Below are 25,539 nucleotides of genomic sequence, written 5' to 3'. Positions count from 1 at the left end.
ATTCCCAAACCATGTCCAAGATACGCATATATTGACGTAAATAAGTTTCAAATGTCAAAATTTCAAGAGTGGTCAGTCCAAATGTCCAATTCAGAATAACCAGCCCATTTTTCCGCCTTTTCGAAACGAAAAACATGTAGCTATAAATTTCAATACTCAAATAAAGAAAGGCACAAAAAATCTTCAGAAGTCTCATCGTCATTGCACGCAACACCCAGCCTGATTACTTGTTCATGCCGAGGCGTAGACTGCCGCCGTGCGCAGCAGGTGCGTAGCTAGGCATCTGGAACACGCTCGAGCCCACCGCCTCGCCGCCGCAGGACCGCCGGCCGCTCGTCCCCACCCCCCTCACGGCGGTTGCCAGCGGGTCGGCGCCAGACGGCGGCGGGAACGCAATCCCAGCCACGAGGTCGGTGAAACTGGAGAGCGGCCAGCTCATCTCCAGGAACGCCAGCTCGTCCTCAGTCATCGGCGGCGCCTGGCTCTCCTCGTCGCCGTGCGCAGCCTGCTGCCTGGCGATGTGCTTCTGCAGCATGACGGTGCCGGTGACGACGACCATGCTGAGCCTCTTGGTCTCCTCCCTCAGCCGCGGCTCCATGGGCACGAAACCGAAGGACCTCTTCCACGTGTCGACCACCTCGGTCACCGCCGGAATCACCAGCTTCTCCACCTGCACCGTCGCCAGCACCTGGCAACACAAGTGATGCGCATGCGTCAGTGCAAAATCTACAAGCGAGAAGAGATATGTATGCTCGTTGGGAAACAATTGTTGATCTCTGAACCACCTGCTCGACGGCCTTGACGAGGCGGCCCATCATCCCCTGCCTCCGGTAGTGCGGCAGCGTGCCCGCGAACGGCATCTCTGCCAGTTTGTTGCCATGGAACCTGCAAAGTAAATTAAGGGACAAACTTATCTCAGCCAGGCGTGTTCATCTGCAATACATTTTTTGGTTTTGGATGCTATGTACTCCCTCCGTAAACTAAAGTAGTGATCTAAACGCTTTTATATTAGTTTACAAAGGGAGTAGATTGCAAGCTTAAAAACTCTAGGATATCGCAGAAACTGACTGTCTCATCCCTGATCCATAAATATATATACACTCTTCACGTCAAATACCACCAGCCTCCAAAGTTGCAGTACAAGCAGCTAAAATGCTCAAGCAAATTAAGAGTAGTATCACTGTCTTCTTATCTACTTGACACTCATTTGGCTAGCCAAATGTTTTCTACATTTTGCTTTATGGGAAATTGAAGATTTGGTCGGGGAGTATGTTATAGAAAATAAAAAATGGAAGGAGAAAAGGTTGGTTGGTGATGAGGACATGGCTACCTTGGATACGACCAAAATATTGCTTACATATACATTTGTGTGGTCATTTCTATTTATGTTATGCAGGATACAAATACTTCAGCTATTTTTTTCTTTTATGTTGAATTGCAGGATTATTGGACACTTGTACAAACCATACATTTGCCTATTTCAGTTGGGAACAAACACCCACCCTTGCTTACATGCAAAAGCCCGACACAATGTGGACATCATCATACATGTGCGTGCACGGCTTCGTCTAGCCCACAGTGAGACAGAAGCGAATCTCGCCTCAAGGATGCTCTAAATGTACTGTTTTTTTTTTGTTTTTTATATATTTTCCAAAAAACATGAATACATATAATTAAAAAACTTAATATGATTAATTTTCAAAAAATGTTCAATGAGAATTTCAAAATATGTGATGTTCATTTTTTGTACTGTAATTTCTTTAAAAAAATATAGCATTAAAAAATTGGTTCATGCATTTTAAAAAGTATTTGACATTTAAAAAAATATTATACCAGGTAATTTTTTTGTGTAATTAAAAAAAGTGGTACAATTAGGAAAATATTTTAGAGTATAAAATATGTTTGTGACATTTAAAAAATTGTATCTGTTTTATTTTTTGCCTCAAAAAAAACTTTAGTGTACCTTCATCTTTTGTTCTTTCAAAAAAAGTATAGTACACATCTTAAAATCATATATTATATCTATAAACAAATTAAAATCACTGATTCTGTTTTTTTGCCTAAAAAAATCTGTAATGTACAGTACACAGGTGCAGCGAAGGATACCTGAACAGGGCCACCGAGACGATTTCTGTGTCCTTCTCGAGCACCATGGTGTAGAATCCTTCATAGCTTAGCCTCTTGAACTCCGACCTGCATGCTCAACAAACACCACCATCATCAATAACAGATCAGAATTGATTCTGATCTTAAGATAACAGTGCCACTCTTAAGCAACCAATCAAGTTTTCTTCCAACAGTAGTGCCACTGTTGAATCTTCATTTGCCTGGAGTGACACTGAGAGAGAGCTTGAGGTTACCTGAGGCTGTAGACGGCATGGTGCAGCATGTCGACGCCGGTGCGCCGGTCCTTGACGGGGTTGAAGCACTCATCCAGCACGCCCAGCGCCACGGCCAGCTTCGCATTGCACTCGAGAACGTCAGCGGAGTCCCCGGAGTCCTTCAGGATCTTCAACAGGGACCAGGAGTAGCCGTCCTCATCTGCCCTGTTCGTCACCCCCGCCATCTCCGTCAGCTTCGCCGCAATCTGAAATCAGAAAGCCCACACTCTCTGTCAATGTCACTCACTGTGGCAGTAGAGTAGTACGATCAGGAGTTTCAACGGTACTAAAAGAGTGTTGCTGAAAGCAAAAAATGGATGTTTCAGCGACCGTTTCCACCTTGTTGCAGGATTCGCTGCAGAATGGCCCGATCTCGTGCCCGGCGAACAGCGACGTGCGGCAGTGGTTGTGATCTGCATGCATGCACAAGAGGCGTCGTGAGTGGAGTAATTTTCGTCAGTACGTGAGTGGATCATGGCGGAATGCTTACACTTGCGAGCGCACTGGTGACAGGTGGAGGGGGCGCCGTCGCTGGCAGAGCAGAGGAAGCAGCGGCAGTAGTGGCAGGCCCAGGAGCCGTCGGGGACGCCCTGCACGGCGACGCACTCCGGGTGGAAGGTCGACGGGCAGCTGTCGCAGCACAGCAGCTGCCCGCCGTCCGCGCACACGCCGCACGCGTCGTCGCTCCGGTCGCCGCCGCCGTCGACGGCGAGGGCACGGGCTCCTCCCTTCCTCCCCTGCTTGGCGAGCAGCTGCAGCGACCGCTTCTTCGCCTGCGCGCTCCGCTCCCGGTCCTGCTCCAGCGCCGCCCGCGCCTGCTCCTCCGCGCGGAAGATCTTCACGCGCTCCAGATCCCACGCCTCCCGCAGGCACCGCAGCAGCGGCTTGCCGGACATCAGCAGCAGCCTCTCCCACGGCGCCGGGGACGCGTCCGCGCAGCCGGCGTGCGACGCGAAGGCCGGGAGCGCCATCGCCGTCGCGCCGTCGCAGCAGCTGCACTGGATGCCCGTTCTGGTCACCGCGCCGGACACGACCTTCGCGTTGATGCTCGCCTTGTCCTCCGGCCCCGGCACGTAGAAGACCTGCTCTTTCTCCTGCAGCACGCCGGCGTCGATCAGCCATGTCAGGACCGTGTGCCTCTTTTCTGGCGGCGCCGCCGCCGTGCCGGGAGTGCTGTTGCTGTCGTTCATCCTGGCGACAAGGCTGCACCGTGTGGCGCTGCTCGGCGTCGGCGATGGCGAGGCCGCGGCCGGGGCGGCGTTCCTCCTCTTCCTGCCGCTGCTTGGAGGCGAGACGGTCTTTGGCTGGTCGTTGCCTTGGGCGCTGGGATTCGTGGCCGCCGGTTTGTCGGCGGCGGGTTTCCTGCCGGGGACTTTCTTGGGTCCCGCCAGAGTGCTGCTCCCCTTGGGCGCGCGCGGCTTCCGTAGGCGGCCGTTCGGCGATTTAGCGGCGGCCTTCCCTTTGCGGACGACGCCGGTGGACGGAATAGCGAGCACAGGGCCCAGAAGCGGCACGGCGGTATCGCCGTTGCCGCCGGCGGCCGGCGTCACGTTCTTGCCGGCCCCGTCGCCGTTGCCGCCGATCGGTGGCACGTTCTTGCTGGCCCCGGCACCGTCGTCAGCAGGGACGATCTGGAGCGACCTCTCGCTCGCCGGTTTGCCGCGGCCAGCGCCAGTATGCTTGGGAAGATGGTCGCCGCCGGCGTCTCTCTGCACGGCTACGGCGGTGCCGCTGCCGCTGGCCCCCGGTATCCGTGGTATCCGTGAAGATGCGAAAGGTGGTTGCATCCCACGGCCTCTCCCGGAGGTGGAGAACGGCGGCGGCGTGCCCTGCACGTAGCTCTGCAGCCACGGCGGTCTGGAAGAAGCGCCCCACCCCGCCAAGACCATGAGCTGCTGCAGCAGGTGCGGCGACGGCATCGACTGCGTGGACGGAGCCCGCATGGCTATGGGCACCGGCGGGGCGGCCCCGGTGGCCGGAGGGCCGTAGGTGGTCATGGCGCGCACCGGCGTCGAACGCCACAATGCCGTGGCGTCGGCCCGTGGAGACGGCAGCTGCCGATACGCCGTCGCGCCATTCGTTGCGGCGGTCGCTCGTGGAGACGGCAACTGCCGATACGCCGCCATGCCGTTCCCTTGCGCGACGCCGTTCGCTGGAGCGGTGGCTCGCGGGGACGGAAGCTGCCGATACGCCGTCGTACCGCTTGCTTGTGCGGCGCCGTTCGCTGGAGCGGCGGCTCGCGGAGACGGAAGCTGCGGACCGCTTGCTTGTGCGACTCCTTTCGCCGGAGCGGCGGCTCGCGGAGACGGAAGTTGCCGACCACTTGCCTGTGCGACGCCTTTCGCCGGAGCGGTGGCGCGCGGAGACGGAAACTGCCGAAACGCCGTCGCGCCGTTCGCTTGTGCGACGCCGTTCACTGGAGCGGCGGCTCGCGGAGACGGGAGCTGCCGATACGCCGTCACGCCGTTACCTTGCGCGACGCCGTTGGCAGGAGAGGCGGCTCGTGGAGACGGCAGCTGCCGGTACGCCGCGCCGTTCGCGGGTGCAGCGGCCCGTGGAGAAGGCAGCTGCCGATACGCCGCGCCGTTGGGCTGCCCAGCGTCAGAGCCGCCGCCGCCGCTGCTGGAGTTGAGCACGTGGAATTGCCCGGCGGCAGCGGCGTGCTCCGACCTCCCAGACGCCGGCGGCGAAGTCATTCTACCGGCGGCCGGCGAGTAGAATGTCTCTCTTTCTCCAGGAGCAGCAGAACCAATGGACCACGAGGAAGCAATCGACACGAAAGTGCGCTCGTTTTTCTTGGTTCCACGGGCGATCGATCGACGGGGCCGTGCTAAAAGAGGATGCACATTAACACGAGATGACAATGGCTCTGGTTGTCACCCAGCACCACGCGGTAACATAAACCGTGGGGGATCATCAAGAGCATTATTTGTTACTAATAAGATGCACGGATGATGATCAACGAGGGCTAAAACAGGAGCCAAATTAAAGCACGCCAGCGCGCGTGCATGCATAAAGCTGCGTTGGCAAGAAAAGCTAGCATGGATACAGTGGGACGGTCATTAAGAGCATTGGCCAGGGCATTACTGGTTGCTAAACAACACGTCCGCGCTTATACCATTCCCAAATTCACTCTTACTACGTACCCATCCTGCCAGGCCGTCCGATATGATCATCGGGTGGTCTAGGTGACGCGTGGGCGTGCCCTTCATCAGAAGCGCAGGAACAACACATGCAAGGTGTTTTCACCTTGCCATATGTGGGTGGAGTCAACTTGTGCATGAATATTTACATCCTTCTATTTTTCTGAAATTAGTATAAATTTTAATAATTGGCTTAACTTGCCGGGTGGTGTTTCGGGCTTCTAGTCAGCCTGGTCTACCCACGCTCCCGTGACCTCCCATCCCCGCATCGTCGCCGCTTCCTCCACCGCTTCCCTTAGCCACCCATATGCTTCCTCGCCGGCATGGATCCGCGGGTCCAACATCTCCCCCTCGCGCGACAGGAGTTGGAAGCGCCTCGAGATGCCGCTCCCCTTCGTCTACGAGGCGTTCCCGGAGATGCTGCGGCCGATTTGCTCGATGCCGTGGGAGGTGTTGGAGGCGACGAGAGAGCAGCGGTGGTTGGAGAGGACTGTGAGACTTCGCGACAACGCCTTCTCGTGGTCCAATGCGTGCGGGAATGGAAGGACGCGTTGCAGGCGATGAAGGAAGACTCGATCTCAAGATCCAGATGGGAGACGTATGCGTAGGTCTATCGAGCTCAAGCAGATTGAGAGCAGGAGAATCTGGCGAGGCGGATCTACGTTTAGGGCACAAATTCGGAGAGGGCAAGGACTCCACGGTCCCTTCTTCGCCGCCTGTAGGTTTCATCCTCCGGACGGAGCAGGGGACGAAATCAGAGGATCCGCGTCGCAAAGCGAGATGAGAATACATCATGAGGTTGTCTCGGACAAGTGTTGTGCCTCTTCTAGAACCGGTGGATCCCTTGCCTTATCTGTTGCCAGAACCAACAAGGTATTTAGGGGATTGCACATCTCACCATGTACTCGCGGGAAGAAGCCAGGTGTTTCCTTTAATGTTCCTCAGAAAATGGGTCTTAGGGTGCTGGATTCCTCCGTTGCCAGTCTCTATGGGCATGGAAGTGGAGATGCACTGAAATCCCTTGATGTTGTCTAACTAGGTGGCCGATTTTGGGCGTCGCGGTAACTGGATGATGATGATGTTTGTTCTAATGGTGAGGAGGATCAGGAGTGTTGAACCCATTATTGGGTTACCTTTGGGGATGCATTGGATCATGCTCAAAAGCAAGCCGGGAAGAACAAGGTGAAGAAGCAAAGATCGAAGCTGGATGTTGTTGCGAGCTATCTGAAATGCAAATGTGCTCAAATTCCTGCAAAGTTGATGCCACTGAATTTTAGGCATGTGAGCGCTGCTCCAGGTCATAGATCTGCTCCTATTTTGTCTCTCTGTTCTAATTCAGTTAGTAACACTAGTCCATGGTTTCAAATTCTTGGAGGAAAACTAGTGGAAGTAAGTGTTGGACCTGATCGACTTTGGTTGCCCATGGGACAGGATTGACAAGTTCGACGTCTGTCAGTCGCTGGACTGGACAGGGCGCCGCTCGCCACTCGATCGCCGACACGAAAATATGGAAATTCAGGAGATGATGTTTTCCGCGGGATAATTTTTTCATTTCAATTCGCACTTTGGGTCCGATGAGTCCAATTTATGTGATGATTTTGGTAGTTGTTTTCTGCCTACATGCTAGACTTTGTGGAATTTTACCACATTCACGCATTACTTTTTGTTGGCATCCCGCAGGTGATGTCTTTTGGAGCGAATAAAGTTTTATGATAATCAACTACCATAAAGAATGAAGCAAAGGGACGAAGGGAGGTGCTCCCGCGGTGCCTCCAGAGCCAAAGATGGCCTATCATATGAGCGCACCCGCTCGTATGAGCGGTCATATGAGGTGCTATCACGGATCCACGGGTCCAACATTTCATGTTGCCCTATAGGAGTTGGATCTGCCTCGAGATGCCGCTCCCCTTCGTCTACGAGACATTCCCATAGATGTTGCGGTGGATTTGCTCGATGCCGCAGGAGGTGTTGGAGGCGACAAGAGAGCAGTTGTGGTTGCAAGGGGCTGTGAGACTTCGCGACGACGCCTTCTCGTTGACCCAGTGCGTGCGGGAGTGGAAGGAGGCGCTGCAGGCGACGAAGGAAGACCAGATCTCGAGATCCAGATGGGAGAGGTATGCGCAGGTCTATCGAGCACAGGTGGATCAAGAGTGGGAGAATATAACGAGGCAAATATACTTCGAGGACACGGATTTCGGGAGGGAAAGGATCACGCGATCCCCTCCTGCGCTGCCGGTGGGTTTCATCTCTGGGCCAAGCAGGAGGTCGAAATCAGAGGATCCGCGTCACAAGCGATATGGGACTGCATCATGGGGCTGTCTCCGACAAGTGTTTCACCTCTTCCAGAACCGGTGGATCCCCTGCCTTAGCTATCATCGGAACCAGCAAGGGATTAAGAGGATCACACATCTCGCTTGTCGCCGGTACCAGCAAGGCATTGATGGGATTGCACATCTTACCTGTCATCGAAGTTGGCCCGCCATTTACTCGCGGTGAGGAAGGTGTTTCCTTCGATGTACCTCAAAAAAGGGCGTTAGGCTTCTGGATTCCTCCATTGCAAGTCTCTGTGGGCGTGAAGGTGGAGATGCACTGGATTCCCTTGATGTTGTTCGACCAAGTGGTCGATTTTTGTCGCTGCAACAACTGAGTGAAGGTGACTTTTGTTCTGATGGTTAGGGGATCATGAGTGTTGCCCTTATTTGGTTACCTTTGGGGATGTGTTGGATTGTGCTCAAAAGCAAGTTGGGAAGAACAAGGTGAAGAAGCAGATATCAAAGCTGATTGTTGTTCCGAGTTGTCTAAAATGCAAATGTGTTCAAATTCCCACGAAGTTGGTGTCGCCGGATTTTAGGTATGTGAGTGCTGCTCCAGATCGTAGATCTACTACTGTTTCATTTCCCTGTTCTAATTCAGTCAGTAACACTAGTCCATGGTTCCAAATTGTTCGAGGAAAACTAGTGTAAGTAGGTGTTGGCTCTGATCCACTTTGCTTTCCCATGGGACATGATGGACGAGTTCGACATCCGACAGGCACTGGAATGGACGGTGCGATGCTCGCCACTCGATCACCGACACGAAAAGATGGAGATTCACGAGATGATGTTTTTGTGTGGGAAAAGTTTTCGTTTCAATTCGCACTTTGGGTCACATTGGGCTTAGGGGCATTGTGCCTTGGTTTAGAAAGGCACAAAGAGGCCTCTGGGCGGTCTAGATTTAGGGGGCCTGGTATTACATCGACTCCTAATCCTAGTTTGCAGATAGGTTCTATCGTCACACATCTCTTGTGTTGTTGTTTTTCCGATACTAGGGGACATGGCAGTTTGGGTGCAGCCATGGGAGATCGTTTCGGTCCCGGGTGTGGGGTGGAGGTAGAGCTGATGGTGGCGGAGGTGGAGGGAGAGGGAATCCTAATTTTGATTGCAATTTCCAGCACGGGAAGTTCAATCAGAATCATCATTTTTCTTTCAGGGCGCCGCCCAGGAATTATCAACGGAATCTACCAGACAACCAGTACCCGTGTAGGGATACCAATTTCGGTGAATCGAGTTTCCATGGTGTGAATAGGGGGGCGAATCAATACCCATGTAGGCCACCTATGCAAAGCAATAATTTCCCTCCCCTAGCGGTGTCATATCAATGGAACATGTGGTGAATTCAGTGCAATGCACCTAGGAGGCATCACACTGGGAGGGAGGAGGTAATAGTGATGTGGATGCTCAATCTTCAAAGGAAAATTCTGTTGGGCGCAACCTCGGTGGGAGGCCCTGCGGTACCTTAGGAGTCTGTAGGAAAGGTACCTGCGGGTGATAAAATTATCTGCCACATATGTGGGATTAAGGGCCATGGACCAAAAAGTTGTGATGTGAAAGTGAAGTGTGCGAATTGCACAAAAGAGACACATATTTTCTGATTTTCGCGCTTGGCTACAAAAAAACCTGGGGCCATGCTTGTTGGTTTTGGCGGGGAAGGTCTTGGCTATTTTGTTGCAGAACATGAGAAAGGTGAGTTCTTCGATGAAGAGTGCGGCAGTTGCTCTGGTTCATCTGACAGAGGTGTGTGACCCTGACATCGATGCTAACATGTTTGTTAGAAGCCTAGCAAAAAATCTATCCCTGGAGATGGAATTGGAAGGCCAAGAAGCTCTAAGATGTTGCCTTTTTGGTCAACTTTCCATTGAATGCTAGGATTAGTGAGGCCTTTGTGTATGATTGGATGCCTTTGAAAGGGGAGAATGTCGTTGTGAATGTTAAAATGTGGAATCATGATTCATTGGCTGCAGGTAAGCTAATTCTGATCTGGGCAAAAGCTAAAGGAGTGCCCAAGACTATGAAAAAAATTCATGGACTTTATGATATTTGTTCTATGATTGGTTACACACATGTAGTGGATATCGTGACTATGCAGGAATCTGGCTTGGTCAGGGTAAAGGTGGCTGTGGTGGACCGTTAGAAAATACCCAGATGCACTAATCTTACTACACCAAATCTTATGGTCACAGAATTCTCGTTGAACTTAAAATGGTTGTTGATGAGGGATGGTAGAGTGAGGATGAATTATCTCAAGGGTATGAAGATTGGATGGATTTTCAGCATACAGAAGAGGCTGAAAGAGATCCAAAAATAACTAAAACCAATGGTGATTAGGTGGTACCTAGCCATATTTATGCTAGTACAAGGACTAAGTTGGTGTTGAAGCAAAAAGTTGCTGCCCAGAACAACAAGACGAGGTAGATCTGCTCTTGTATAAATCAAAGAACTTGGCAACTCACAAAAGTGGAAAGGATGATGTATCTGACTCTATTTCTGTTAATGGGGGGGGGGGACTTCTGGGAATATTAACAATTAAAGGGTACATATTTCCAAAGTTGATCTAAATGATGAAGGAGAAGGTTTGCAGACTCTTAGTTTGGGGGCTAAAATGGGGATTAAATTGAGTGACGATCAGAATGACATTACTAATATTTAAGTAGATAACGTTAAAGGAGGGATTTGGGTCACCAAAGATACAATGGAAGGATTGCTTCCAAGAATATGGATGACATACCTATGCTGGACAGGGTCATGTCCCTAGCTAGAGCCAAAAACTTGGGCTGCTCAAAAGGTATGTATTCAAAGGTTTGTGATTTACATCCTGACAATGTTAAGTTGTTAGATATGGCAAGTTTAATAGGAGTGGATTTTGGAGTTTCTCTTGATATGGTGGATTGTAATCTGAATCTTATTCTCACGAAAATGCTAGGATGGAGATGTTTTTAGCAAGTAAAACAGAATCCTCTACTACTCCAATGTAAACTGACCTGGCATCCAGAGGATGTAGACGCAATTCTATTAGAACTATTACACATAATTAGGAAAGGGGATGGTAACTTTGAACCCCCCCCCCCCCCCGCCCCCGGTAGTTTACACACCATGATTTTTGTACCTCGATCAAAATTTTCTTTTTCTCGATCAAAATTACCTTGATTTTTGTACCTAAGTTATCAGGTCTGCAGTGTGTCTATTACCATGATGTTTATACAGAAGTTATCAGGGGTGTGCATTCAACAGATTTTGCCGTAGGTAAGAACTTTCACTGTGTTTGTATCTAAGTTATCATGTCCGTGGTATGTATATTCCCGTGCCATTTACACAAAAGTTACTGGCAGTGTGTTTTCAACAAGTCCCGGCTATCGTTCAAAAGTTACCGCTGTGTTTGTACCTAAGTTATCAGGTCTGCAGTGTGTCTACTACCACCCTATTTACACAGAAACATGAGGGTGTGTGTATTCAACAAATTTTTACCCCAGGAAAAAGTTACCATAATGTTTATGCCTAAGTTATCAAATCCACGGTATGTACATAGGTTATCAGCTCCACTGTGTATAAAAATTATCATGCTATTTGCACAGAAAAGTTAGAGGGGGGGCATAAGTTACCGACGGGTTTGTACACAGGTTATCAGCTCCGCTGTGCGTAAATTATCATGTTATTTGTACAGAAGTTATCGAGGGGTGGGGGTATAGACAGCTTATACAATAGAATGTCTTTCTAGTTGTCCATAACATTCGAAATGAGAAAAACCGCTACAAATTCAGCTACTAATTATTCCAAATGCTGAACCATCGAGCAAGCAATTTGCAGAGACTCCTGCCACCATGCACACTGCTGGCTTCTTTTCACGTGGCATCCACGAAGAGGAAAATTTGCAAAATTAATCAAGAGAGGAAAATGTAGAGAGAGACGGAGCAAAGAATGGATCAATCCCAATTCCTAGAAGTCGCATGCATCACAAGCTGAGCTGACATTGATTTTGCACATCCTTTGAGCCAGATCAGGACGACAAACTCTGACCTCCGCATGCTCTGCTGGTGGTGCCGTGTTGCCTTTTGCCCTGGACGATCACCCGCGCCGGTGACCACCTCATGGACAACTACATCAGGCTCAAGTAGCGGCTCATCGGGCGACGCACATGGTCTCTTAGGCCAACTCCACAGCGCGACTCCATCTTGTCCGCGTGCGTTCGTTTGGGGTAAAACGAACGAACCAGACGGCCCAATGCGCGGGAGCAAACAAACTTTTGTCCGTTTTCTGTCCGCTTTTGACCCATCCCGGCCCAAGTTTGCGCCTGTTTTGAGGTGAAACGGATAGCACGCGGACGGGCTGGCCGTCTGCGCGTGTCCTTCCCTGGCCCGCCCGTCGGTGGCACAGGGATGCCTTTTTCTATCCGCCCCTCCCTCCCTCCGGCCACACCCCCTCCACTCTTTTCCACTCTTTCCCACTCTTCCCCTCGCCGCTGCCGCCATTGCAGCTGTGCAGCTCGGACGCGCGCTCGCCCAGCCCCTTCCCCTCGGCGCCCCCGAGCTACCCAACCACGACCACATGATTTGCGCACCTGTCGTCCGGATTTGGGGCGGATCCGGTCGGTCTTGAGCTCGCCCGGCTGTGGGAGGCCGCGCCGCACCATGGACTGGCCGGGCACCGGGCTGGAAGGCCCTGGCAGGGCCGCAAGGCCGCATGCAGGCAGTGGCTCCTCCTCTAGCCGCTCGGATCTACACCGTCGGTTGTTCGCTGGCAGATACACGAATGGCGGTCGGCCGGGCTCGGTGCTAGCCCAAAAGCTCGTCGGCGCACCGTTGCCACTCATTAAGTGCGACCATTGCCCAAAGAAGGTCGTGCGCCGCGTGTCTACAACGCCGGAACATCCCGGTGGGTGTTCATCAAGTGCTTAAACGATGGGGTATGTGCTCTTTTTAGCTTCAGTTGTGATCTTAGATTTGACTAGTTGTGCTAACTTAAAATTTTATTGTGTAGCATGGATGCAAGTTTTGGTATTGAGAAGAAGAGTACATCGATATATTGATAGAGCACAATTTAGTGGATGTTTGTGCACTTTTAGCTAGCATAGAGGCTAGAGATGAGACTAGTGCACTTGTTGCTAGATTAGAGGCTAGACATGAGACTAGATGCGAGGAATCAACCTCTACTTCTTTAGACTTGAAGAAGAAAGAAGCACGCAAGATCGAGCCTCCTCCGCAGATCAACAATGAATGCATCGAGAAGGCACTAATCCAACTTATAGGAGCAGTTATGGAAGTTGGATATCTTCTAAAATGTATTCTTGTGGTTTTTGTTTTCTTTAGTCTTGCTTTTCTAGTCAAAATTTGGTGATGTATTCCCTGTACAAAAAATGAATGATGAAAAAAAGTTAAGGGCTTGCAAAGAAAAATGTACGCAGACAGGATGCGTCCGCGCGTTGGGTGCACGTCCACCGTGATACGCCCATTTTGCATCATGTTTTTATATCGATATTTATTGCATTATGTGCTGTTATTACACATTATGTCATAATACTTATGCCTATTCTCTCTTATTTTACAAGGTTTACATGAAGAGGGAGAATGCCGGCAGCTGGAATTCTGGGCAGAAAAAGGAGCAAATATTAGAGACCTATTCTGCACAGCTCCAAAAGTCCTGAAACTTCACGGAGGCAGTTTTTGGAATTAATAAAAAATACTGGCGAAAGAATCAACCAGAGGGGGCCACCCACCATCCTCGAGGGTGGGGGGCGCGCCCTACCCCCTGGGCGCGCCCCCTGCCTCGTGGGCCCCCTGACAGGCCTCCGGTGCCCATCTTTGGCTATATGAAGTCTTTTGCCCTGGAAAAAAATCAGAAGGAAGCTTTCGGGACGAAGCGCCGCCGTCTCGAGGCGGAACCTGGCGAAACCAATCTAGGGCTCCGGCGGAGCTGTTCTGCCGGGGAAACATCCCTCCGGGAGGGGGAAATCATCACCATCGTTATCACCATCGATCCTCTCATCGGGAGGGGGTCAATCTCCATCAACATCTTCACCAGCACCATCTCCTCTGAAACCCTAGTTCATCTCTTGTATCCAATCTTTGTCTCAAAACCTCAGATTGGTACCTGTGGGTTGCTATTAGTGTTGATTACTCCTTGTAGTTGATGCTAGTTGGTTTATTCGGTGGAAGATCATATGTTCAGATCCTTTATGCCGATCAAATCAACTGATCAGTTAGGAACTCTCCCATTCCATTTGCATATTCACTTCAAGTTTTTGTCAAAGCTTTCTATACCTGTTCCGGGCAGCTGAAGGTTAGCAGATGGGGCCCCTATTCTGTGAGGGAGAAATCGCGCACACGCAAGGGAGGAAATCGCCCGCGCGCGCACACGTGTATATAGTACTGCTCCATTATATAGTCTAGTACAGCTCAATCCAGTCGTTAGATTTATGCTCCAATCTCATTAGATTTTTGCATCTACTTCAAATGGAAGTGGAATAAGACCAGCATTATGAACTACCGTTCACTGAAAACCGTATGTGAACTACTCACTTCCAATCCAAGAAGAAGTAGACTTACTTGATTTGATCACGTGAGGGATCAAAGAGAAAAGACTATTTAACTCCAAAAAAGAGGCCTATTTGGCCGATTTAGGAGACCAGACATATGATCCTTCACGCGCCTACTCAAAGTCCGTGTTTTGAGCGCATTTGACTATGAAATCAGGCCTCTGCGCCTGGGTCATGTTCACCCAAACATGCATACCATGGAAAAGCCATCTTGATATTAAGGGGAGTTCCTCCTAACGTCGGAAACTTTATGTTGACCCTAGCTTTGCATCAAGGCACTTTTACTATCTTTTCGCGTTAAGGCGGAGTAGTCAGGTAACGAACTGGAAACCGGCTAACGTTACTTTTCCTTTGCTACTGAAAAGACAAAACAAGGGAAGGACAAAAGGTTTCCCCCGAACCCCCTTCCCAAAGGAGTCGAAGGGAAAAGACTAGACCTATTCAATAGATAAAGTCTAGCTTTCCCTACTATGTCAAAGGAAAGGAAAGGGACAGAACAGAACAGAAAGCTACCGATGCAGCTGATCGGTCTCCTCGATCGTTCCCTCAAGTGATCGGTCACTCCTCCTCAACCTTGTTAAAGGAAGTTCAACTAAACAACTGCACTAAAGGAAAGGCTCTCTCCGTTATAAACTATTCCGCTCCCTAACCTACCTTCCGGTCGATCTGTACTTTTCACTACGGTTTAAAGTACTCACTCCATCGAGCTAGTCACGCCTCTCGGATTCACTCCTCGAGGCTAGGAACAGTCCTTCGGCATCGGGTCGATACGCCCTAAAGGGCATGTCTCCCGTATCTGGGGCTTACGGCTGCTGACTCTACTTAAGCAGCCTAGAACCCCAGACTGCGGGCTTTCGCTCTTACCCATTAAGGGATAAGAGCTCAGAACCCTGGCTTTCCTGACTAGCTCTGAGTCGTGAGTACTTTCTCCCTTTGATCAGAGTACAGATCTACCTCCACCAACTAACATACTTTGATCACTACGTTCGGCGTTGCTGTCGAGTCGTGTCCCCAATCCAGGGGACCCGTCTCTCCAGTCAACCAGGAAGATGATGACAAATCAACCAATTGGATTTCATTGTCCTTCCACTTCCCTAGTAATGAAGTGAACTAGTGACGACTCGAGCGACTCTAACGAGTCGACTCTCCCCTAATTAAACCAAGGAATTCCCTATTACTCCTAATGGAAACTCAGGGGAAATCTTGCATACTCATGACATGCACTTATTGCGTATCGTGATCACAGGCATAGGGCTGTGGTTGGTTCATCGAAAAAGATGGGCCGCAGCCAGGACAATCGTACTGGTTGCCGTCCTTGAAGGGACCGATAGCTATACCGGAATCGAACAGGTTAGATGTGAGCAAAAGAATGGGAAATGAGACTAACTGTGTTGACTAGTCCAATGCCGATCAAATCAACTGATCAGTTAGGAATTCTCCCATTCCATTTGCATATTCACTTCAAGTTTTTGTCAAAGCTTTCTATACCTGTTCCGGGCAGCTGGAGGTTAGCAGATGGGGCCCCTATTCTGTGAGGGAGAAATCGCGCACACGCAAGGGAGGAAATCGCCCGCGCGCGCACACGCGTATATAGTACTGCTCCATTATATAGTCTAGTACAGCTCAATCCAGTCGTTAGATTTATGCTCCAATCTCATTAGATTTTTGCATCTACTTCAAATGGAAGTGGAATAAGACCAGCATTATGAACTACCGTTCACTGAAAACCGTATGTGAACTACTCAATTCCAATCCAAGTAGAAGTAGACTTACTTGATTTGATCACGTGAGGGATCAAAGAGAAAAGACTATTTAACTCCAAAAAAGAGGCCTATTTGGCCGATTTAGGAGACCAGACGTATGATCCTTCACGCGCCTACTCAAAGTCCGTGTTTTGAGCGCATTTGACTATGAAATCAGGCCTCTGCGCCTGGGTCATGTTCACCCAAACATGCATACCATGGAAAAGCCATCTTGATATTAAGGGGAATTCCTCCTAACGTTGGAAACTTTATGTTGACCCTAGCTTTGCACCAAGGCACTTTTCCTATCTTTTCGCGTTAAGGCGGAGCAGTCAGGTAACGAACTGGAAACCGGCTAACGTTACTTTTCCTTTGCTACTGAAAAGACAAAACAAGGGAAGGACAAAAGGTTTCCCCCGAACCCCCTTCCCAAAGGAGTCGAAGGGAAAAGACTAGACCTATTCAATAGATAAAGTCTAGCTTTCCCTACTATGTCAAAGGAAAGGAAAGGGACAGAACAGAACAGAAAGCTACCGATGCAGCTGATCGGTCTCCTCGATCGTTCCCTCAAGTGATCGGTCACTCCTCGTCAACCTTGTTAAAGGAAGTTCAACTAAACAACTGCACTAAAGGAAAGGCTCTCTCCGTTATAAACTATTCCGCTCCCTAACCTACCTTCCGGTCGATCTGTACTTTTCACTACGGTTTAAAGTACTCACTCCATCGAGCTAGTCACGCCTCTCGGAGTCACTCCTCGAGGCTAGGAACAGTCCTTCGGCATCGGGTTGATACGCCCTAAAGGGCATGTCTCCCTATCTGGGGCTTACGGCTGCTGACTCTACTTAAGCAGCCTAGAACCCCAGACTGCGGGCTTTCGCTCTTACCCGTTAAGGGATAAGAGCTCAGAACCCTGGCTTTCCTGACTAGCTCCGAGTCGTGAGTACTTTCTCCCTTCGATCAGAGTACAGATCTACCTCCACCAACTAACATACTTTGATCACTACGTTCGGCGTTGCTGTCGAGTCGTGTCCCCAATCCAGGGGACCCGTCTCTCCAGTCAACCAGGAAGATGATGACAAATCAACCAATTGGATTTCATTGTCCTTCCACTTCCCTAGTAATGAAGTGAACTAGTGACGACTCGAGCGACTCTAACGATCGACTCTCCCCTAATTAAACCAAGGAATTCCCTATTACTCCTAATGGAAACTCAGGGGAAATCTTGCATACTCATGACATGCACTTATTGCGTATCGTGATCACAGGCATTGGGCTGTGGTTGGTTCATCGAAAAAGATGAGCCGCAGCCAGGACAATCGTACTGGTTGCCGTCCTTGAAGGGACCGATAGCTATACCGGAATCGAACAGGTTAGATGTGAGCAAAAGAATGGGAAATGAGACTAACTGTGTTGACTAGTCCAATGCCGATCAAATGAACTGATCAGTTAGGAACTCTCCCATTCCATTTGCATATTCACTTCAAGTTTTTGTCAAAGCTTTCTATACCTGTTCCGGGCAGCTGGAGGTTAGCAGATGGGGCCCCTATTCTGTGAGGGAGAAATCGCGCACACGCAAGGGAGGAAATCGCCCGCGCGTGCACACGCGTATATAGTACTGCTCCATTATATAGTCTAGTACAGCTCAATCCAGTCGTTAGATTTATGCTCCAATCTCATTAGATTTTTGCATCTACTTCAAATGGAACTGGAATAAGACCAGCATTATGAACTACTGTTCACTGAAAACCGTATGTGAACTACTCACTTCCAATCCAAGTAGAAGTAGACTTACTTGATTTGATCACGTGAGGGATCAAAGAGAAAAGACTATTTAACTCCAAAAAAGAGGCCTATTTGGCCGATTTAGGAGACCAGACGTATGATCCTTCACGCGCCTACTCAACGTCCGTGTTTTGAGCGCATTTGACTATGAAATCAGGCCTCTGCGCCTGGGTCATGTTCACCCAAACATGCATACCATGGAAAAGCCATCTTGATATTAAGGGGAATTCCTCCTAACGTCGGAAACTTTATGTTGACCCTAGCTTTGCACCAAGGCACTTTTCCTATCTTTTCGCGTTAAGGCGGAGCAGTCAGGTAACGAACTGGAAACCGGCTAACGTTACTTTTCCTTTGCTACTGAAAAGACAAAACAAGGGAAGGACAAAAGGTTTCCCCCGAACCCCCTTCCCAAAGGAGTCGAAGGGAAAAGACTAGACCTATTCAATAGATAAAGTCTAGCTTTCCCTACTATGTCAAAGGAAAGGAAAGGGACAGAACAGAACAGAAAGCTACCGATGCAGCTGATCGGTCTCCTCGATCGTTCCCTCAAGTGATCGGTCACTCCTCGTCAACCTTGTTAAAGGAAGTTCAACTAAACAACTGCACTAAAGGAAAGGCTCTCTCCGTTATAAACTATTCCGCTCCCTAAACAAAGAAGAAATGCTAGAGTGAGGAGACCTGTTGGTTGACCAACTGAAGGAAACGACACCTCTCCTGCTTTGCTTACTTTTGGCCAGCATTCGTCTTCGGCTTACAGTAGCGTTTGCAGCTCTATTGGAAATCGAATTTCTATGTCCGTCCATAAAAAGCATCAACTTCTAGTGCCTCCATCCATCACAAGAGTAGGTAACCTGCTCGCTCTTTTCTCTATTGGGGGATCTAGGTATATCTTCCAACTCTCCTTCCTGCACACTGGCATACAAATCAGCCTCATAAACTGCATTTTGTAACTGAACCTCCACAGTTTTCAAACCTAAGGGTGGATCAAAAGGCACCGGTATTCTCTAATCTAACTTGAATTCAGATCAATAATCAAGGGGCACAAGAAGAAGGCAAGAGCGCGGTTCCGGCTAAAACCAACTCTGCGAGGAAAGCAGAACTCAGCGGTGACTGATCCGCTCGAACCACACTACTTACTTAGGCTCACTTACGAGAGCTCCCCTGACTCTGATCTCTGATCTAGTAGATGCGAGAAATCAATCCAACTCCATCTGATCTTATGATCTTTGCAGAGGACAAAGGTACTAGGGATATTTCCTCCATTTATATTTGTAAGAAAGAACTCCCACTATTCGTTTGTATCAGCCTTTAGCGGGTCTTGGTGAATCTAAAAAAGGCGTAGATAATGCACATTGCTTTTGAGTTCAATTTGAACTAACTAGTTTCCACGGTTCTCCAGGAACCTACCGTTTGTTTGGAGTATAGCCAAGTGGTAAGGCATCGGTTTTTGGTATCGGCATGCAAAGGTTCGAATCCTTTTACTCCAGATTATGAAGACCCGATCGGATTTGTCAAGAACGAGCTAACAACTACAGGGGAAGCGGCTCAGTATCAACATACCACCTGCCCGTCTTATCAATGACAATCATCCGTTTGGATGAGGCCATTCTAAGGGTTGTTTAGGATTGGTATCTGCTCTCTTCCCACGGAGTTCTTGTCCCCATGACCAGTATCAGCAGAGGCAAGACCTGTAAGCATCAAGCCAGCCAAGAAGTAGAAGTTGGTAAAGATGGCACAAAAAAAAGAAGAAAGGAACTTGGTTGGTGATCTTACATACGGGAGGCCTTCTATAGAGTGAGGCAAATAGAGATTTTGCTATAGATACTGGGATCAGAAAATGGTAGTGGATGTGGACGCCGAACATGTGGCACAAAATGCTCGTTCAACGGACGGAGTCATACCACCGCCTCCTCCTGCAAACGAGCAAGTTCTAAGCTTTATCGATCTTCTCCGGCTCACGAAACTCTGGTCTAATGCCCGCCTTTAGAAAGGACCTGTTTCTTCCTATTATTCATATCCGCTAGGGGTACGAAGGAGGAGACCGGATGCGTTAAGCTAGTTGGTAAGAGTTCTTGTCATTATTGATAGTGGCCCTAGAGAAAGAGCTTACGCTGATTGTTCTAACTTCATTCATATTTGATTCCGCAACTGAGACCTTTTCCCACATCTGTGCCAGGAGGGCAAGCGGTCAAAGAAGAAAGGGTTCTCGCTTCTTCGTCTGGAAGGACACCAAATGGACCAAATCCTATCGATCTTTCCTTACGACTCGACTTCAAAAAAAAGGCCGCAGAGGGCTAAAGGCAGTATCTTTAGTCTACCCAACTCCCTTGCTGCCTATTTCCTTTTATACGGTCATTCCGTGGGGCCACAAGCACCATCAATTGCATTATCCCCGGTACCACACATCACTCCAATCAGAATAAGCGGGAATGCTGGTTGGAAAGACAGAGAAATAGAATAATGAGAATCATATGGTCTGCTTGGGAAGATAAGCGAAGAAAGCTCTAAGGTTTCCCTTCCTGCATTCAGAGCTTATCAATTCGTCCCACGCTATATAGTGAAGCAAAGCTATCTATAAATCAAGCATATCTTCTATCCGGAAGGTAGTGGGCTTTCACCCGTACTCGCCCTTCCACTTCACACTTACTAAATTAGGCTGAGTGTATGCGCACATGAAAACAAACAGAAAATGAGTGAGCACTTTCTTTCTATAGACAACGGTCAAGTCTGCGATCCAAACAGTGATGAAAAGAATTCTCAAATCATTCGCGGATGGACGTGAAAGAAGGAAGAACCAAATGGCACTGCTTCCTCAAAGCGAGCTTCGGGTACCCGATCAAGGGACTAATGAAACACCAGTACATGTCATATAGAAGCTCCACTCATCCCTCCGCCAGCCCAACCTAAGTTTCTATTGGACTGAGCTATTCTTCAATCAAGTGCTCTAATCCTTTCGAACTTGGGTCCAAAAAATAGTGCTATTGTACAACCTGGGGAAGTCAAAGCACATTCTAAGTGGGCCGCATGGGTCGGCCCTTTCACCTCATTCTTTTCCGTTTCCACGCTCTGAAACCGGGTTCTTTCACTTCAATCTCTCTCATAATCAAGCTGAGATATGATGCTGTTTCATCCTAGAATTATGAGAAATCCCTTATTGGCTGGGACGGACCCTTAGTATAAGATAAGTCAACACAACAGGTTGTGTCAGTTTCTCAAAAGACATGGGCTCGCCTTTTGGGGTGACTAGCTGCATTCATTGGTTTGCTTTCTTCCACCAACTTCACAACCATCCTTCGTTGATGACAGGCAAGCTCAACCACAGTTTCCGTAGTTTGGTTCAATTCATTCGGCATTTCCATTTCCAATTGGTAAGTTCTATTTTCTCCGACCCAAGGAAGAAGATCACAAGCGGGAGTCCCCTCTAGGAAGAGATGCTTTCCAAAGGCCGTACGCTACTGTTGAATGGCCAAATAGGGATTGAAACAGAGTAAATAACTAGAGTATCCCGTCGTAGTGGTAGCTGCATTTACGCGACCGGGTCCGAGCCACGGGACAAGACCAAATTGGATTGGATTTGTCACATCCGCGGATGGAAGACCGTAGATTTCTCACTTTCCCTACTCGGAGAGCACGTGTATGTAGTCCGCCTGTATCTACTTATTTATTCGGAGAGCGCCATTAATAGGATTCAGAAGTCGTAAAAGCTATGGCGGAGCCGTTTACCAATGCACCCAGTTCTCCTCATATTTGATTCTTTTTTTGGTATCATTGGTTCCACGTACGTCTTTTGGGCGAGCTTTCTTCACTGTCATCAAAACCAACGCTCAAACCGAAGCTTTCCGAGCAGTTGTTTATTTCTCACTTTAGCTGCTGTCGTTTTCCTCTTCCGAATTAAGCGAGTGAAAAACAAGGGGATCAGAAGAACAAACAATAAGAATGAGGGATTGAAGTCCGTTTCCTTCGTATCGTATTTCGACGGATCAGGTAGTTCTAGTCTTTTTTGATTACTCCTTCCTTTTTCCCATCATTTGACATAACATAATTAAGAAACTGTTTGATGGTCAACGGAACGAGTAGAGAAGAAAAATTCCCTTATTCCAAAGGAAGTGAGTGCCAAAGCGAAAATAGAGTAAAGAACAAAAGAACGAAATGCAAGGGTTGCACCCGTTGTTTCAAGTCCGGACGGTTCCTCCGCTAGGTTATTGAGTTGGCTCCCCCGTTATTCTTCATCAGACAACACACACTTAATGGAAAAACGAGGTATCTTTTTGGAAAACTTCTCTACTTACGACTTTGTTAGCGCTTTGAGGGCTTCACTATGTTCTCTGAAATCTTGTATAAATAAGAAAGAAGTCTTTCTCAGGAGATGACTCTACTGATACCGAGTTTCAATGCAAAATGGCTCCCGCTTCTTCTGAAAGAAAACTGTGGAAAAATCAATATGGAGCCGTCAGAGGCTTATCTGGCCGATACGACTTCCTGAAATTCTTTCCAGATAAAAACCAAAAATGGAGGGGTTGGGGCTTTGGCTCCAGTCTCAAACTCTATCTTGTGGTAGACTGCCCTCCTATGGAGCGCTTGGGCAACTAACTTGTGGGGCATGACATCCCAAATTCATCATTTACATTAGGAATTTCCTGAAAAAAAGTCTTATGTGTATTGGATCCGCTCCTCTGTTAGCATGAACACATGAATGAGATTCTTCTTATTCTTCCTAAATAGAACCCCCACCCTCACCTTTCTTAGGACTATCAAGCCTTCTCGAATTAGGTCTATGGTAGAAGCTTTGAACGTAGACCCGGATACAAATCTTTCACTCACTGAAAAGTGAAAACCTGTGACTATATCGTCCTGAAGACGGATGCGGCGGGAAGAAGTGGCATTTAGAAGTGTTGCTGACTTTACATTTAGGTTTCGGCATAACAAAGCTTGCACTGTCTTTTCGCACTTAGGCGCACAGCGTGCCGTTGGTAATGATTCTACTACGGTGCTGCAAATTCGCAAGCTGATCCTAAGTAATCGTTGTTGTTCATTGGATTCCTCCGGAATTACTTCGTTAGGATTGAAGAATTGCAGCAATTCTTCCTGAATAGACTCGATTCTCCCGTCGAGAGTTTCTTTGAAAGTCTTACCTAAACTCTTCCGACTGAATATGAGAAAGCCTATAAAACAACGAGCTACTATCATTTCTTCATTATAGATTGAGATCTTCTTCGGACATGATGCACAAATAGATGGAATAGCAGCAAATAGCATATTTCTATCCTTCATATCCGTAGAAAGAAATCTCATCTCCAGGTAACTCCATCTTTTTCAGCTCTGCTCGCTCACTTTTGAAAGGAAAGGAGACTGATCTTGACATCGGCGTTGGTTTTTCCAAGGAAAGCCTGATTTAGCATGTAACGTGAACATGAGCGGACACCCACACAATCGAGATTGGAAGAAAAAGTACCATACCATTGTCGTTTTTAGGGCGAAAAAGAATGGGTCATCTTTGTCAAGTGATAACTGAGTGAGAGAAGACAATCACGTTCTTAAAGCGGTCGGTTCGCCGGATTCACAACCTTCCCCTATTGGCCGGCTGCCCGTGAAACACATAGGCTCCTATCGTATTTATCGATCGAGAATGGTCTCATCATAGAAACACTTTCTATATGTTATTTCGAGATTCGAAGAAGCAAGCAAGTTTATAGGGCATATAGTTGTTTTTTTGTAGGGCGAGCAAAGATGTTATCTTATTTGCAGGTCGTATAAATGAAATGATTGGAAAAATCATATTGAATTTGGAGGTGCATAGTGTCTTACGGGGTTGGCTCACAATACAACAATTATCGCTACTGATTCCAGATAGAATGTTGATACCGGTGGAAAAGCACTTCTTTCTATGTATAGGGCAGTGAACTAAAAATAAAAGTGTCCTTTCTCGATACGTAACATTGTATAAGTCAACCCAAGTCGCTTCTTCATCTTCGGGAATCCGGTAAGGTACTTTTGGAACACCAATGGGCATATTAGATTAATATTATTATATTTCAGTAAGAAAACTACACTTTAATATATAAACATAAGAATGGAAGAGAAAGAAAGAACCTGAGAAGAGCTTAGTTGGAACTCTTTACCGGGATCATAGGGGCTATGCTCCCCTCTCTCTGTCTCAGTCCCAGCCAACGGCATAGCAACACCTACTCTTCCTTCTGATGCAGCCTTCCTGGATCCATAATTTGGCTTCCTCGTTTATTGATTGCTTGCAATCGCCACAACACCATTGAGTGAGCGTCATAGAATCCTCAAGGCGTGAAGTAGAAGTTCTTCGAACCTTGATTGTGTGTGTTCGTGCCCACTCCAATAGAGCATTTGGCCCTGTGAGCTTTGACTACGAAAGCTACCTATGTCAATCAGTATAGCCACTAGAGGGATTGGAACAGGTATATTCCATCGCAGACAGTACTTTAAGACAAACACAGTTCACAAGGTGGATTTTCTATCTATTAGTTGACTACGGAGCTTCCTCATCCCGACCTATCTATATGTGAAAAGCTCTCCGCCAGAATCTTCGTTGTCAACTAATAGATAGAAAATCACAGTAACCTTTTTCCAACAGTTTCACCATGATAAGAACAACCATGTCATACATGATAATTATGGGCTTTCTTCCTCCTTTATAGTCTGCAGTTCAATCTGCCAAGTCCGATTCATCATAGCAGCGTGCCTTTGGCTCGCAGTATTGGAAAAACATAAGAAGCACGATAGTCGATCGAAGAATAGGTTCCCATCTTGGCACTCTCGCTCAGAGATTCTTTCCTTCTTTTTCCCTTGGTCGATACAAGGCCAATAGAGGATGATGACGAACTACGCCCATCGAGCGCTTCAAAACCGATTGACACTGGTGATTCAGTAAGTTAACTACTTTGTTCGCACTTTCTATTTGCGTAATAAAAGTATGCTCCTTTCCCTCCTCCAACTGCCAGAGTTCACTAGCGCGAAAGAAAAATAGATGGATTGAGCGACGGGACATTAACCTGGATTTAGCCCTCCTCTCTACTATCTACTTCCTAGACCTCAGTTTAGAGCAAAGCGTGAACTCTGCTTCTAACCATCAATAAGATTGACTCGAACAAGACTGGGTTCCTATGAAAGTGAAAGGCAGGAGCTCTTGTATAAAAAAACATCCTTTTCTTTGGATATCTCGAATGCCGGTTCGAGGGTGTGCTTTTAGGTCTTGATCGAGAGTGCTTCCTTTCGTGCCTTGGTTAGCCGGAACTAGAAATGCCGGGACTATGGGGAAGGGTCCCTCGGGCGAGATGGCTAAGCGTGTACGACGAATTTTGTCTATATGAAGATTTGAGAAAGGCGCTGATTACAACTCTGTCCTTGGATGGACCATAGGCCTGATGCTAGGAGAGTGTAGTTCGAGCATTCTATTGTGTGCTCGATCCGTGATACGCAAAGCAATCTCCTGTTTACTATTGATCTAATGACAGTTGATTGAGACTTGCCATTGTCGTCTTTCGAAAGCGAACTCTTATCTGGTTGCACTTGGGTTCTCCTGTCGACTTGTTTTTCAATAGTAAATCACAGGCAGTATGCCCTATTTGAAAACATGCAATGAGGGTACGAGCAACACTCCCCAAACTTGGCACGACTCAT

General features: G+C 48.2%; 2 protein-coding genes across 2 annotated transcripts; both read right to left on the bottom strand.

The window, feature by feature from the left end:
- Positions 1 to 223: 223 nt before the first annotated feature.
- LOC123076668 (increased DNA methylation 1-like) lies at positions 224 to 3,352 on the bottom strand. The gene is made up of 7 exons (XM_044498797.1): positions 2,872 to 3,352; positions 2,721 to 2,794; positions 2,361 to 2,587; positions 2,107 to 2,193; positions 786 to 885; positions 518 to 688; positions 224 to 478 (listed from the first exon to the last, which is right to left on the bottom strand). The coding sequence occupies exons 1-7, from the start codon at positions 3,350 to 3,352 to the stop codon at positions 224 to 226; spliced, it is 1,395 nt and encodes a 464-aa protein (XP_044354732.1).
- Positions 3,353 to 10,747: 7,395 nt separating this feature from the next.
- Positions 10,748 to 23,199, bottom strand: LOC123076667 (ATP synthase protein MI25). The gene is made up of 2 exons (XM_044498795.1): positions 22,556 to 23,199; positions 10,748 to 10,820 (listed from the first exon to the last, which is right to left on the bottom strand). The coding sequence occupies exons 1-2, from the start codon at positions 23,182 to 23,184 to the stop codon at positions 10,748 to 10,750; spliced, it is 702 nt and encodes a 233-aa protein (XP_044354730.1). The 5' UTR covers positions 23,185 to 23,199.
- Between the last annotated feature and the right edge of the window lie 2,340 nt (positions 23,200 to 25,539).

Source organism: Triticum aestivum, chromosome 3D (assembly GCF_018294505.1).
Source record: "Triticum aestivum cultivar Chinese Spring chromosome 3D, IWGSC CS RefSeq v2.1, whole genome shotgun sequence".
In the NCBI taxonomy this organism is placed as follows: domain Eukaryota; kingdom Viridiplantae; phylum Streptophyta; class Magnoliopsida; order Poales; family Poaceae; genus Triticum; species Triticum aestivum.
This window is presented reverse-complemented; position numbering and strand designations above follow the sequence as displayed.

Coding starts and splice junctions, on each gene's coding strand:
- LOC123076668 (XM_044498797.1), bottom strand. CDS start 3,352: ATGGCGCTCCCGGCCTTCGCGTCGCACGCCGGCTGCGCGGACGCGTCC. Junction 886..2,106: donor GTCTCGGTGGCCCTGTTCAG/GTATCCTTCGCT, acceptor TTTACTTTGCAG/GTTCCATGGCAACAAACTGG. Junction 689..785: donor TCGTCAAGGCCGTCGAGCAG/GTGGTTCAGAGA, acceptor TTGTGTTGCCAG/GTGCTGGCGACGGTGCAGGT.
- LOC123076667 (XM_044498795.1), bottom strand. CDS start 23,184: ATGAGATTTCTTTCTACGGATATGAAGGATAGAAATATGCTATTTGCT. Junction 10,821..22,555: donor ATGCTAACAGAGGAGCGGAT/CCAATACACATA, acceptor TCTGGATGCCAG/GTCAGTTTACATTGGAGTAG.